Source organism: Phaethon aethereus (assembly GCF_964289735.1).
Source record: "Phaethon aethereus genome assembly, chromosome: 9".
Classification (NCBI taxonomy): domain Eukaryota; kingdom Metazoa; phylum Chordata; class Aves; order Phaethontiformes; family Phaethontidae; genus Phaethon; species Phaethon aethereus.
In genome coordinates this window covers 14,902,999-14,916,812 of record NC_138585.1, presented here as the reverse complement: position 1 = coordinate 14,916,812, position 13,814 = coordinate 14,902,999, and the positions used below count along the sequence as shown (strand labels likewise).

General features: G+C 39.3%; 1 protein-coding gene across 1 annotated transcript in view; it reads right to left on the bottom strand.

Moving 5' to 3' along the window:
* ATP13A3 (ATPase 13A3) overlaps positions 1-13,415 on the bottom strand; it is a gene marked incomplete at both ends in the record, with an annotated part of 54,504 nt that extends 41,089 nt beyond the window's left edge. The window contains one exon of the mRNA XM_082003919.1: positions 13,046-13,415. Within this exon, the coding sequence (XP_081860045.1) occupies positions 13,046-13,083 (38 nt within the window). The remainder of the gene's footprint in view (positions 1-13,045) is intronic.
* Between the last annotated feature and the right edge of the window lie 399 nt (positions 13,416-13,814).

The window sequence follows — 13,814 nt, the reverse complement described above, 5'->3', positions numbered from 1 at the left end:
TCTGTAAAAATAATGTACTGTTTCCTAAAATTTCTCCACTGGCTGCTTTTGAAAAGACTGGCAGAACCTGCAGCCACTGGAAATGAAAAAGACGACCATTTTTAAACAGACTTGCAATTACAAAAGCTAGAAGTCAGTTTTAGAGGCTGTAAGAATGCCCTGCTAAAATCCACATTGACACCTTGTCTCCTAACAGTCTGTTACCAGGATTCATCACCCCTCACTCATTGGTCTTGGAATCTCCTCAGAAGAAACAGCTTCCAAAGTTCCTTTTTACAGATTCTTACAGTCTTCAAGGAGCCTCTGAACACAGGTGTGCCTACGCTCAGCATTTCTGCATCTCTGATGTGCGCCACTGTTGCAGTGACAACTTCCACTTAGTATCTAGGACCACAGCCGTGATTTGGGGCAGATGGGTTTACGCTACACCCTGGACTCAGAGGGATCCACGTATGAGCTGCAGCACAATGCTAGAGACTTTTCGTGTCATCTGGCAAGCCTGACACCGTGCATGAGAGCCTGTGTTTGCCTGCTCCCAAACACGAAAGCCATGTCACTCAAAGGTCACTTCAAAACCGGAACAGATCACTTTATACCTGATACACAACTTAGCCAATAGTCTGGGTATATCACATTTTTATGACCAGGACATGGCTTAGGGGGCATAGTGGTGTCGGGCTGATGGTTGGACTTGGTGATCTTAAAGGTCTTTTCCAACCTCAATGATTCTGTGATAAAAAACAAAGGTTACCACATTTTACTCTAACTTACTAGGATGAGCTTACAGGTGTTAAATTTATTTGTAACACTTTCAGTATTATTTTAATATATTCATATTTATTATGTTTGTAGTCCAGGCTACAAATGGAAAAGTTAATCTCCTTCAGAGGTACCTTCAATCTGAGAAATGCACCTTACATGAATGGAAGTCATTGCGATTTAAGGTTCTCCAGTAGCTTGCAGCTGAACCCTTAAATACAAAGTTATCCACATAATGTACAATAAATGTTTGGATAAGACCTGCAAGCTAAAAGAACTATGGAAGATCAAAAATCCTCCAGCTATATTTGGAAGGAAGTTAAGGTTATAATTTGTACTACAAACAAAGCTTAACACTTTAGTCAACTAACCAAGCTTTAACAATAAGAATGACATAATAGTTTAATGAATACATGGAAATTTTACAAGTACACGAGCTAAATTTTAACAAAGCCCTCCACTCAATACCTATTTTATCACTTCCCATCTTGGGCTTTCTGTTATAATACAAGCTTTTGTTTCTGTGTTTAGGCTTAAGGAAGACCATTGTATCCAACAATCACCAAACCAAAATTGTATTTACATTTGTAGAGTGTATTCTTTGGAAAGCATACTTTTTGCAGGCTGCAATAGCAATTGCAATGTTTATAGTAGAATATATGTTACATTAAGGAAAGAGAATTCTACATTTAACAATAATCTCAGTATCGCAATTCATCATGATAACAAAGTACTATAGCCAATACCGTACTTAAAACTTACTTTCTAACTGGTCTTCAGATCGTTATTTTCAGACCACTTAAAAATTTGCTATTAATGTAACAGCACATGCACAAGTTGAAGACACGTGAGAAGACAATTTAGGAAAGCAGTCATTCATATCAAGGACAACTAATCAAGCACTTCACCACCTAACCTTCCTGGCATCTCATTTATCTTACTTCACACAGCATCTATTTACATTAATGACAATTTTCAACTGATAAATCAAGCACCAAAAGTCAAAATTGCCCAAAGCTTGTTCCCACTCTCCGGCACACAGAAATACAGTCTTTCCTTGTTCCCTTTTTAGATTTCTGGATCTCCTACCTGGCTACCATGAGGGAAAGAAGGTCTGTTCCACGGTCAGAGAATCCAATACAGCATACATTTCTTTTAGATGTTTATTGTTTCTTTCCTCTCTTGGAAGAGTATACTGGATATTTGGGTTAGAATTCACGGACTTTGACACAGGGACAATGAAATGTTTTATCTGTTCTTGGAAGAGAAAGTTAAACTGTTTGAAATGCCTTGGATAAGGCATGGCGCCATTACACCCAGTGTGAGTTTTCAATAGCTGAGCCCTGAAGCTGTTTCCAAAGAGACATTCCTTTCTCTTGTGGGGCATGAACTTTACTCAGTCCTTCTACTTGATTAAATAACCAAGACTATTATGGTCAGATAATGGAGATGGCAAAGATGCCCCATCCCAGCACCAAGAGAACCTCATACTCAGAGAACTGGGAGTCTGAAGACCCAGATCCAGCAACAATGGGTCCTTTCAAGGAAGCATTTCCCCTCAGGGGCTGTGCCAAGAGCCCAACCTTTCCTGTGTGGCTGCCGCCTTATTGTGCGATGCAGAGTATCTGCTTCCTGGGATATATTTGCTTTTGTAGTATGGATGCTCAGTAAAAGGAGGTAATGACTTTTTTCCCCCCCCCTTCCTCTAAATTCTTGGAAAATATTTTTGAGGTTAACATAAGAACATTTGAATCAAATTTCTGGCCACCTACAAGGAGATCACCAAGCACAACCAGACTAGTCACAAGAGACAAACCTTCCTCTGAAGTTTCAACATTTAACTTTTGTTTCATCAAAAACACATATAGTTGGCATACAGCTATGACCACAGCATTGTTTGAAAACCAGTCATATATCATAAGCAAGCAATTTGCTTTAGCATCTTTCTTTTCTTTCCCACCATAAGCATGACAGCACCTTTCACTGCTTTCAGCTGAGCATTCTAAGACAAAGCAGCAGTACTTCTTCACACTTTCCTGAAGTCATGATGTAAAACTTCAAGAATCTTTGAGTTCAGCTATGCGACTGCTAAATGTACACACAGAGTATCTTCCAGTTTAACAGAAATAGCAGCAAACTGTACTCAATTCTAAAAATTTATTCTGTAAGATCTATACATGCAAAGAGGTTAAACTTCAGCACTTAAACCTGTGTTTTCTGATGTTTACTGAAAGTACAATTTTTTTTAAAGTCATAATAAATGGATACAAAGCTTTAAGTATGGGGGAAATTTACCTTGCTTAGATCAGACACATTAAGGAAAGAGCCTTGTGCAACCAACCCACCAATCAATAGAAATACTATGCCTGACAAATTGCTAAAACTCTAATTTTTAGTGTTGTTATATGATATTTAAAGTTAAAAGGTTGTATCAAAGAATTTAACACAATTTAAGAGGTCAAGCAGGCCAATTGTTTTGCCTTGATCAAATTCTAATAACTGAAATAAGTAACAGAAAAATCTGCAAACAAGTTCCATTCAGAGATTAGACTGCTATAAAAGAAGTTTTTCTTATTCCCAGGAATTTATACAACCTGACACCTTAGCTCCTGAAAATTATCAATTTACTCTCAGAACTACCATATGAGGTAAGATGAGAAAACCAAGGGGGAAAAGTTACACTCTCTATCTCCATGAACCGAAGTTTGACAAGGACAAGGAGAGAACAGACATAGAGGACTGTAACATTGAACCCAATTCCTCCATGCCTGTAATGTAAACATCCACCTAGCTCCTATGTCCCAGTCATTCAGAACAGCCCTACAAACCAGAAGAGCTTTAGCGATTTAGTACACAGTTATCCCTCAGAGAAGGGCTTCTACAATCCATGAAATTAAATGAACTCACAGCAGCCTACTACAACACATTTCATCATTGCCTTAAATAGCTCAGTCTAAATTATAGTTTGCAGCACTGGTGTACCTCTTGGGAATGACTTCCGCAGCATCAGCAGTGGGAGACATCTTCTGTAGAATGGAAGCAGAATCTGCAAAAATCTGACACATGATCTCCCTTCAGTTGCTGCAATCTTCTCAGCACTGATGATGAAAGTCAGTAAAGGTCTTCAGACTTGCTTTTTCCAGTAAGCAATAGCTTTTGGTTATCACTCCATTTATAGTTAACTTTTATCCTGCACACTGACCTAAAAGGAGAAATTCTCCTTTACCTTATCATGTCAAGAGCAACATATACATCTGCATTTGAGCTACCTTTTTCTTTTTTTTTTTTCTTTCCTAGCCTATAAACTTTTTTGTAACAGTACTAACAGATGTAACTGTACCCATCTTCTCTGCTTCAAGGAGAAAAGCTAGTTTTCTTAAAACCAAGAATGAAATGAAAGTACATTAAATGCATCAAGGAGCACTCTCTCCTCAAGCGTTGACCTCACTAACTGAAACATCACTGCTGTCTAGCCAAATATTCAGAAGTAGCCTCTTCTCAGATACCTCTGGTCCAGATGCTTCACTCAGATTTTCCCCAATCAGCCTTGTTTTTTCACAAATATTAAGTGAAAACAGGTCAGCTTTCTAAGCATTGTTAAGTACTGCTGCCATCCTCCACAAACATGAAATGTGTGAGGAGCTTTTACTTTATAGCCTTTGAATGAAAGTAACCAAAGAATAGAAAACATGGCTGAAGGCTAATAGAGCAGCAAAATAACAGTCCCCGAAAGGTCAGATTAAATATGCACTTATCCCAGCATTCTGAAGGGCAGCAGTCAAGAAGCCATCACAGGTAGTCATGGAACGATACTATCCAGTAGACTCTCTCCAATCCCAGGGACTTGCAGTTCAAGAGCTTTGTCAGCCAAATACCATATCATCTTATTTAATACTAAGTGAATTTTTCTTAATTTTTCAAATTATTTTGGGGTACATTTTAAACATGCCAACATTCTGCAGCAAAGAATTCCCGAGTTCATGGGGAATTTTTTCTTTTCTTATTTTGACCCTGCATCTGCTAGTTTCACCAGAAGCCTTCTACCTGTTGTATTTGAAAGGGCAGTGAAGTCATGCCTTATTTACTCCCTCCCTGACACCTGTGGTTCTTTTACAAACTGTTTTATCCCCCACCCTTCAGTTTTCTCCAGGCAGAAACGACCAACAGCTTCCCTTACAGAGGTCATTCTGTACTTCTGGTGATCCTTGTCAGCATCTTTCACAGTTCTGTTATGTTATCTTTCTTATAATGTCTCATTCCCAATAAGAATTTGCACATGGCCAATAACACACTAATGCTACAAATAAATTAGAAAATAATACACTATGAAAATAGTTAATTAAGACTGGTTAAAAACTATTTTTCAAGAGCAGAAGTGTTTATTTTCTTCCCCAGTCTTTACAGGTACATGAAAGAGAAGTCACACATTCCTAGAAGCACCTGTTGGTTACATTAAGTGCTTATGTTAAAAAGTACTCTATAGAATAGAAGCATTAAATACCATTATGTATATTACAAAAAAAAATATATTCCATGTGGACATGGTTCTGGGCAACTGGCTCTAGGTGGCCCTGCCTGAGAAGCGGGACTGGACAAGATGATCTCCAGAGGGCCCTTTCAACCTCAATCATCCTGCGATTCCATTTACCATACCCAGTATGTTTTCATAAAAGAAGATTCAAACAATGGTGTCTCGCGAGATGAAAGATTTAAAACAAACATTTCAATGACTTCTTAAGTCATCAAGGAAAAAACTTGCAATTATATGGGTATCAAATTCCTTAACATCAAGTCCCAGATCTCTGAAATATCTCTAGAACATGAGAAGTTCCCATCAGGACTATCCCCACATGCCATTTCTGACAAGCCCAGGACCTTCTGGATTTCTGGTTTACAGGATGAAGCTAACACTTCTATTCCAGATGGTGCCACAGCATCCAAATCACCACCCCTGTCTTACACTTTGAACCTCACAGTAAAGAGATCTAGGGCAGAGCACAGAATATATCTGAAAACACTTCAAACACAGCGTAAGCAATGTTTTGTTTACCCTGGCTTTCTACACAAACGAAGAGGGGCTGAACATTCACACTTTACATCAAAGTGACCACAGGGCAGCTCAGTCAAACTTGACACCTAACCCTGAAGCTTCAATGGGATCATAAGACTTAAGCATAAACTGAACCACTTGTAGATGCTCTGAAGAGTCCTCAAATTTGTATGCGCCTTACAGAAACTACAGCAGAGTAGCCCAATTCCAGATGCAGCAGGCTTTATCCCAGATACCTAGGAAACCAATGTTATTAACACAGTTAGAAATCCACACATGCAACTTTCTGACAGACATTAACTTAGCTCTCATCTTACCTGCAAACATACCAACCAACCTCACAGAGTTTTTAAAAATGCCTTTGTTTATCAAGGTGGAACAAAAGAACTTAGGAAAGACCCAACTTAAATACTACCACAACTCGCTGAATGAATATGCAATCTGGTTTCTCCTTGGTCACAGCACTTGGGAAAGGAAATTCACAAGCAACTACTTTATCTGAATGAAACCAAAACAATCAAAAAGGTTTTGAGAAAGACTGAAAGCTTTAACGTTACTTTGAAGGGAATCATCCACAAGTTACTGTATTTTTACTATCTTTCAAGTTGATGTTATATGTTATAGGTATCAAGCCAATTTTCATAGCTGTATTTAATAGATACACTACTACACTTTCAAAATTAAGCACAACAGCTGTTTTTCAAGTGCTTCTGTTCGCTCAGACACATTACATCTGCCTCTCCTCCAGACACACACCCTTCACCACGGATTGATCTCACCCAAGCATCAGAAAACTGTCGCAGCAGTACAACTGTGTCAGACAACAAATAGGCAGCAGCTGTGTTTCATCCATACACTGTTGGCATTTAAAGCCTGGCTGTCCAAACTGGAGTCAAAACCATTACTCCTTTTCACACCACAGGTCTTCGACATTGCCAGTATTAAGGCTCAGTAGATTGCCTCTAGCAATAAAGCATGTAGTTACGATGCAGGAAAGTAATGTCAAGACACTTGACATAACCAAGTTGTGGTCCTTGTCAAACGGACCAACTGAAGATAGGGTTAATCCAAAGAATGCGCCCTGCAAGACTGCACATTTGACAGCCCTTTTATGTTCCTGTTTGAATTACCAGCTGGTTTGAAAAGAACTTTTTGCTGGCTTGTCAGATCTGTAGTACTGCTATAGTGACAGAAGCACCAGCTTTAGACAGCAGCACCCTCAGCCAAAAACTGCTCAAGCCAATGGAACAACTCTGAATTCTCTGGGCTTTGGATCAAACCTTCACAACTTAGTGACAATGGCAGATATGTTAAGATTCCTCCACTCATCTAAGATAAAAACAGTTCCTCTGTTTTTCTTTGTCCCTCTGCTCAAAGAAAAAATTCTCTAGCAATTCAACAGTAATAGGACTTTTCAGGAAATTAATCTGTACCCAAAAGTTACACAGTTCAATAAATACTGTTATGGGGTGAAGGTAGAAGTCAGGCAGGTAACACAGCGTAACTGCCAACACACCGTACAATCACCACGTTGGTTGCCAACCCTTACCATCATTGAACTTTCAGCTCCTGCTATCTGTTACTGCATTAAATGGATCCTCCAGAAGATAAGCTCTTGCTATTGTTGACATTAAATGCGGTGGCAGATCTAAAGGCCAGAGTTCACAAGGCTAACTGTACTTTTCTTCATTGATTTGGAGACATGGTATGACAGCAAAGTGCACAGGATTAATTTAAATGTTTCCACACATTCCAGTTATCTTACAAATTAATCACTGAAATAGAAGGAATAGTTGGATCCTTTGTTTTGTCATGCAGTCTACAGCAGACAATCAAAAGCAATTATAAGAGTGCATGAAAATAATGATTAATAAAATAGCATGGCTAGACTCACGGTTGGACTTTCCACTTTGAAATCTGTCCATCCTCACTTAGGCTCTCTACTGGTGAATATACCAAAGTATGTGTCCTTCAAAAAGATCTTCAAAGCCAAAGGTAGACCTTTCTAAGCATGGATCAGAAGCATTAGGATTACCACCCGAGTCTAAAGTAGTAATCTGAAGCTACTAAGACTACTAAAATGATTGAAAATTCCTCAGTGCTCTGCTACACTGTTACACACACAACTCCCTTGCCATCCTGTAGCACCTACACCACAGAAGTTTAGCACATCCCAACAGCACAAACAAAACTTGCTCATTTGCAAGAGGCAGCATCCCAGAGGAGAACATCCAGAACACTGTATGTTTCCAAACTGATACAAACACCACAATCTAGCCGTATGAACCTGTGCAAGGTCTAAACTCACATGATATGATGAAGCAATATACAAAGAATCCTGTGTATTTGCCCCTCCTTGGCCCAAACTTGACACAAACTAAAACTAGAACCCGATAAAATGAGATGAAAGGGACATCAATGGAGTTTAGTCTTATTCTCCAACCTAAACCAACTACACTAGTCTTTCTCAACACACAACCTTGTTCTTAATGGCCACCAATAAAAGACTTCTTAAAGTACCATTTTTGCTGTGAGAAAGTTAAAAGTTCAATTGTCATTTCCCTTGATGGAACTTAATCCCATTTCAACCTCCCCATCATGGTCACTGAAAATCACATTTCCTTGTAACAAATCTTTTAAATACTTGAAATATCTTACATTTCCCTTAACCTCCTCATATCTTGCCAAAATAACTCAGATTTTCTTCCATGTTTATGAATTTGTTTCCTCGAACTCTGATCACTTGCTTTTCTCTCTCCTCTGAACTCTTTCCAAGTGGTACAAATTCTTCTTGAATTTTGGCACTCAAAACAGGTCCTGTCTGCACACTGAGAATATACCAACAGCAAATAAAGCCGGTGGATTTAAACTTTACATCTCACAGACAACACTCCCATTTAAACATCCCAGTAAGATATTTGTCTTTTCTGCAAACAGCATGTTCAACTTGTGATCCAGTACACCCCCAGGCCCTTTTGCTACCTGCATTTGCACAGCTGATAACTCCTGCCTAAGTGCAGTACTCTGCATTTGTCCCTATTGAATTTCACCCTATTTTTCAGGTCATTTTGAACTCTCATCATGTCCTCCAACACATAGTCCCTGAGAATTTAATAAGCACATTTAATCAGCCAGTTGACTGATGTTTCCATTAAAAGCAACTGTACCCAGGACAGAACCCTTCAACATAACCTCTCATTTCAACACTGAATCAATAATTACTGTTCTCTGAATAGGATCATCTACCCCATTTTGCACATTTGGTAGACTACTTTCCCCAGATCATGTCTCCATTTACTTATGAGGCAATTAAAATGTGGAAAACTTTATTAAATAAATCAATCTGGAGACAAGACCTCCGCCACTTCTACCATAACTACAAAACCTTCTGCTCTGCAGTAGAAAGGTACTAGACTTTGGACGCAATTAGTTTTCCCACAAATCAGTTCATGCTGTTATTCTTCTCTTAGTTCTCTTCCAAGCACTTGAAAATAGCTTATTAATCTCAACTGACGGAAAAAAATTATATAAAGTGAACTCTCAGCATTCAACTCCTCTTCCTCAGCTCTCTTCCATTATAACTCTCTGAAGACTCATCCTTTGGCAGTCTTCTAGTATGTCTGAGTATTTCTAGATAATATTTTTGCAATTTTTGAGCTGTTTTGAGAATCATACAGTGAAGCTTATCAGAGTCAGCTGACACAGGAACATCTAATGGATGTATTGTGTATCTAGTGTAAAATACTACCTCACGACAAGTATTAATAAGATTAAGCACCTGCATGACACTATGTTACAGAAGACAAGCAAAACAGGCACTGAGCACTTTAAATGTTCTGCACCTTCTGTAGATACATACGTTCTCCACTGAATCAAGAAAGACATTTTCCAATCTTCCTCTTGCTATTAACATACTTCTACAGGAACCTTGCTAGCTTTTATGCCTCTTGTTAGTTGGAATTCCATTTGCGCTATGGCCTTACCAATATCTGCCTCTACTATTCTTTTACACATGTTCTTCATAGTGTGACTTACTTTCACGCTCACATATATTGTTCTTCTTGCATCTGAAGTCAGTAAAAACTCATAATGTAAGTTGGTCTTACTACTTTCTCTATTTCTCAAAAGCCTTCCCATTTTGCTGTTCTGTCTCCTATCCTTTATAAGGATCACCAGCTCTGATTTCATAGTCATTGCCATTTATCACCTCTCATTTTGACATCCTCTAGCTAGAATAAAATCTAAAGGAGTTGCCATTTTTGTTGCTGTATGTACCTTCTAAACTGAAAATGTCACCTTCACATAACTCTGATAAAGGTCAAAGATGAAAGAGTTCATTATCTTGATTTTGATCTTAAATACCACATAAAATCTCAAATCCAACTAAAGCAGTAATGGACTTGCTACCATTGCCAGTACCTTGTCCTCTTCCAAAGAGCTGATTTAAGATGAATGATGCAATGCCACAATTCTAATAAACTAGAACCTCAAAATAGGGGTAAATTCTTTCAAAGGAAAAATACACAATGAAAAAAATTAAAATCTAGAATGAATGTAAAATGCAGCTAATTTTGGTAGGACTGACAGGATTACGAACACTATGATTGACAATGCACCACTTCAGAGCAAGCAGCTAGACTGCATGGCCACAGAGGCCCCTTCCCAATTCCAACCCATGCACAGCACTCCACGCAGATGATGCTGAAGTTACGTATTTCAGAAAAGGAGCAGCAGCATACAGCACTTCAGATTTTTGTGTAGATGACATCCATGGCTCCTAAAGAGTAACTGTGAATCACTCATCCTTTTTTATTTAAGTCTGCCTTTCAGCCACCAAAGATTAGTTAACAGTCTTATTTCAATCAGGAATAAAGGCGTCAGACTTGAAGCTATAATACAACTACAGTTTACTACAAACTGAACTTTTGTTCTCTGCTAAGTAGATTACTTAACAAAGGAAGTAATTTTTTTATGAATGAAAACTATTTTTAGCTTATTGTGTAACAGTGAAAGGGAAACACTTTAGCATTACTGTTATTTAAAATACTTTTTTTAAATGTCTAATTGGGAAATTAGGATTTTTGAACTAGGATTTCTTTTGTTTTGTACCAACTCTCCCATGCTAAACATAACCAGACCCAAGTACTAATCAGAATGTTGTTTTTTTTCACCACTGAAAGAACACAAAACCTACTAATTTGCACAATACCATGCCTACAGATCCCAAGCAGGCTTGGCCATACTAGATGCTATGCTGTGGAGACCAGTAATTCCTACCCAAAAAAGCATAAACTTAGATACAGACTCAGTTCTCCAATGCAAGTCTTTAAGCCACTCAAAAGATGAGTCTAAATGTACACTGCAGAAGCATACATTTTTACATTATGCTGATCCTGTTTGGCCATTGAGAAAATTAAAGCTAAGGAAGCCCTTTTTTTTCTAACTTCCAAAACTCAGAGTTTTAGAAGAATTAACTAAAGGACTTTGTTTCACAAGTTATTAAAGGAATGAAAACTCTTCCCTCCATGCCAGCTACTATCAGGGTCATATCAGAAAGACATTTAACCAGGAAAGTGTTACAACAGTTCTCCCTGGCCTGCTGTTAAAGATGCTTAAACATACTACTGCTCAACTTGGACATTTTTCACACCAGAAGTAGTAATTCCTACAACAGACCTTGGACAAGCTAAATCAAAGTAATCCACTGTTGGTATTTTACAGAAACAAAGCAAATGGTATCTGAAGGTTGCCAGAAAATGAAACAAGGGTGCAATGGTTAAGACACTTGACGAAAACCTGGCCCTTCCATGTCAGCTCCCAGTTCTAGCACAGATTTCCTCTATGACCTGGGCAACCCACACGGACCTGGCTTTAACAATAAAAAGGTATTTTACTCCCACAGAACAAATGGAATTTGCTCCATACTACAGAAAACCTTTGTCTTGTTGACTGTTTTATACTCCACACAGAAGCCAGTGAGGATACTACCTATTCGAGGCAAATGAGAAAAATTAATCTGGGGGCTCCATGTCAATACAGATTATTTTTATTTGTTAAAATAATTTATTAGGACTACAGGAAGACAGCTTGTCTGACGCACCATCCCTATCACATGGCACACTAGCAGAAGAGTACTCAGTCACAAAATTTCTCAATCATACTCAACCATGGTGATGCAACTTCCCTCTCTGCTAGGCAGCCCCCACACTCCCTTGCCAGGCATTGCATACTGCCTGACCAGGCAGCTAGGAACTTTCATCCCTCTCTCTTCAGGTTAGGGATGAATTAGTGCCTGCCCAAGTCATCAAGCCCTCCATAGAGGAGAAAGGGATGAATGAAAAAGAAATACAGGAAGACACTTGACTCTAGAAGACAACCAACAAAAAAATTAAGGGGTGTGAGCATAATGAACTCGAAGTCTAGAGAGCACTACTGGAAGACACCAAGTGGACTATCTAGAAAAGCACCGCTGCTCCAGGAAGGTATTCAGGAAGGCGGGTGCTGCTGTCCAGCGGCAATGCTCGAGATAGTCTGCAGAACTGCTCAGAGCCCTTTCACTGCTTTCTCCTCCTTGTGGCAAGGACAGTCAGCTTTGGCCAAAACCAAAGCTAACAAGAATATCTCTCTTACCCATTTGCTGAAGCATTTTAAAAGCTGCGCACTTGGGAGCACAACAGTTTTCCCTACCTGACCTAGGCACTCACACTGGAAGATTCCACGCTGTCAGAAGCCACTGTTCTTCCTCTTTGGTGACCACACCAAAAATACACAATGCTTTTATTTCACCGAGCCATCTTAACGATATGCTTCTTAGAAGTCAGGAGTTAAGTCAGTACCAATAAACTTCCAAGTCGATTATACAGTTCAAAGTTTACACAGTACACCCTCCTTAAACTTTGTAAAGCTGTATTTGTAATTAGCCAATAAGAAAAAGGAGCTTACAAACTAGCAGTAGGTGTCCCTTACTGTCACGCTACATACCAAGACAAACATTTCCTCAGTGTACATGCAGTAAAGGTCTATTGCTGTCACCAGTGACACCAAGTTTGAGGGCCTGACTTATACCAGAGTATACTTAAATAATGTCAAAAAAACCTGTTTCTCCACAGATTCAAGAAAATCAATTCTACAGGACATTAACAGTGTTGTACAAAAGCCAGTTTTATTTTAATAAAAGGTCGAAGATAGCAACTCTTTCATATATGATGAAACTGATGGCAGAAGAATATAGCTAACCTGTCTGAAGAGCCAGTGTGTGGACAAATCTCATACATACAACGGCTGAGTCACCTACAATAAAAAAAAAAATAGTCAAAGGAGTGAATAGGCTAAATGAAACTTAATCTTAACTGCCCTAGCTAAGAAAATACTGTACAGTTCTAGCAAGTGCATACAGCAAAGAAAACATCTAACAAATTCTAAAACTGGAACGAAATTCTCAGCAAGCTTGGATGAAGAGGAAGCAGTCAGTCGGTGAGGCCTGACAACTATCAGTGCTCATGTTAGAACAGTTTAGAGTTAACCATCTCCCATTGCTGGAGGCTACACTATCTCAGCTGAGAGAGACAACAGCTTCTTGAAGGGCTCCAAGAGTCTTCCAACCACAGCACCTGCAGGGATACACAGCTCCCAGCGGGCAAGCCACAGCACTAAAGGTAGCAGCAAGCTTTTAGAGCCAGTACTGCAGATACTCAAGTTCTTCCTCTTCACCTTAAGTATCAATGTAGCTTTTAAAACCGCCTCATCCATTCTTTCAATTCACCCAGTAGTTGTTTACCCCTGACGAAGCACAAACGGGCCCCCTCTCTGGGATGAAGCAGTGGTTGCCAGGGGCGCTTGCAGCACGAGATGCCCACGGCCACAGCTCAGCTGACAGAAAGGCGCCCTATAACCTTTGTCAACAGCAGTACAGCACACTGACTCATCTGCTGAACGGGTGAGACTCATGGAGCCCTCTTCTCCTCCTTTGCTGGGAAAGCTTCTCTTCGGTACACGAGCACCACCC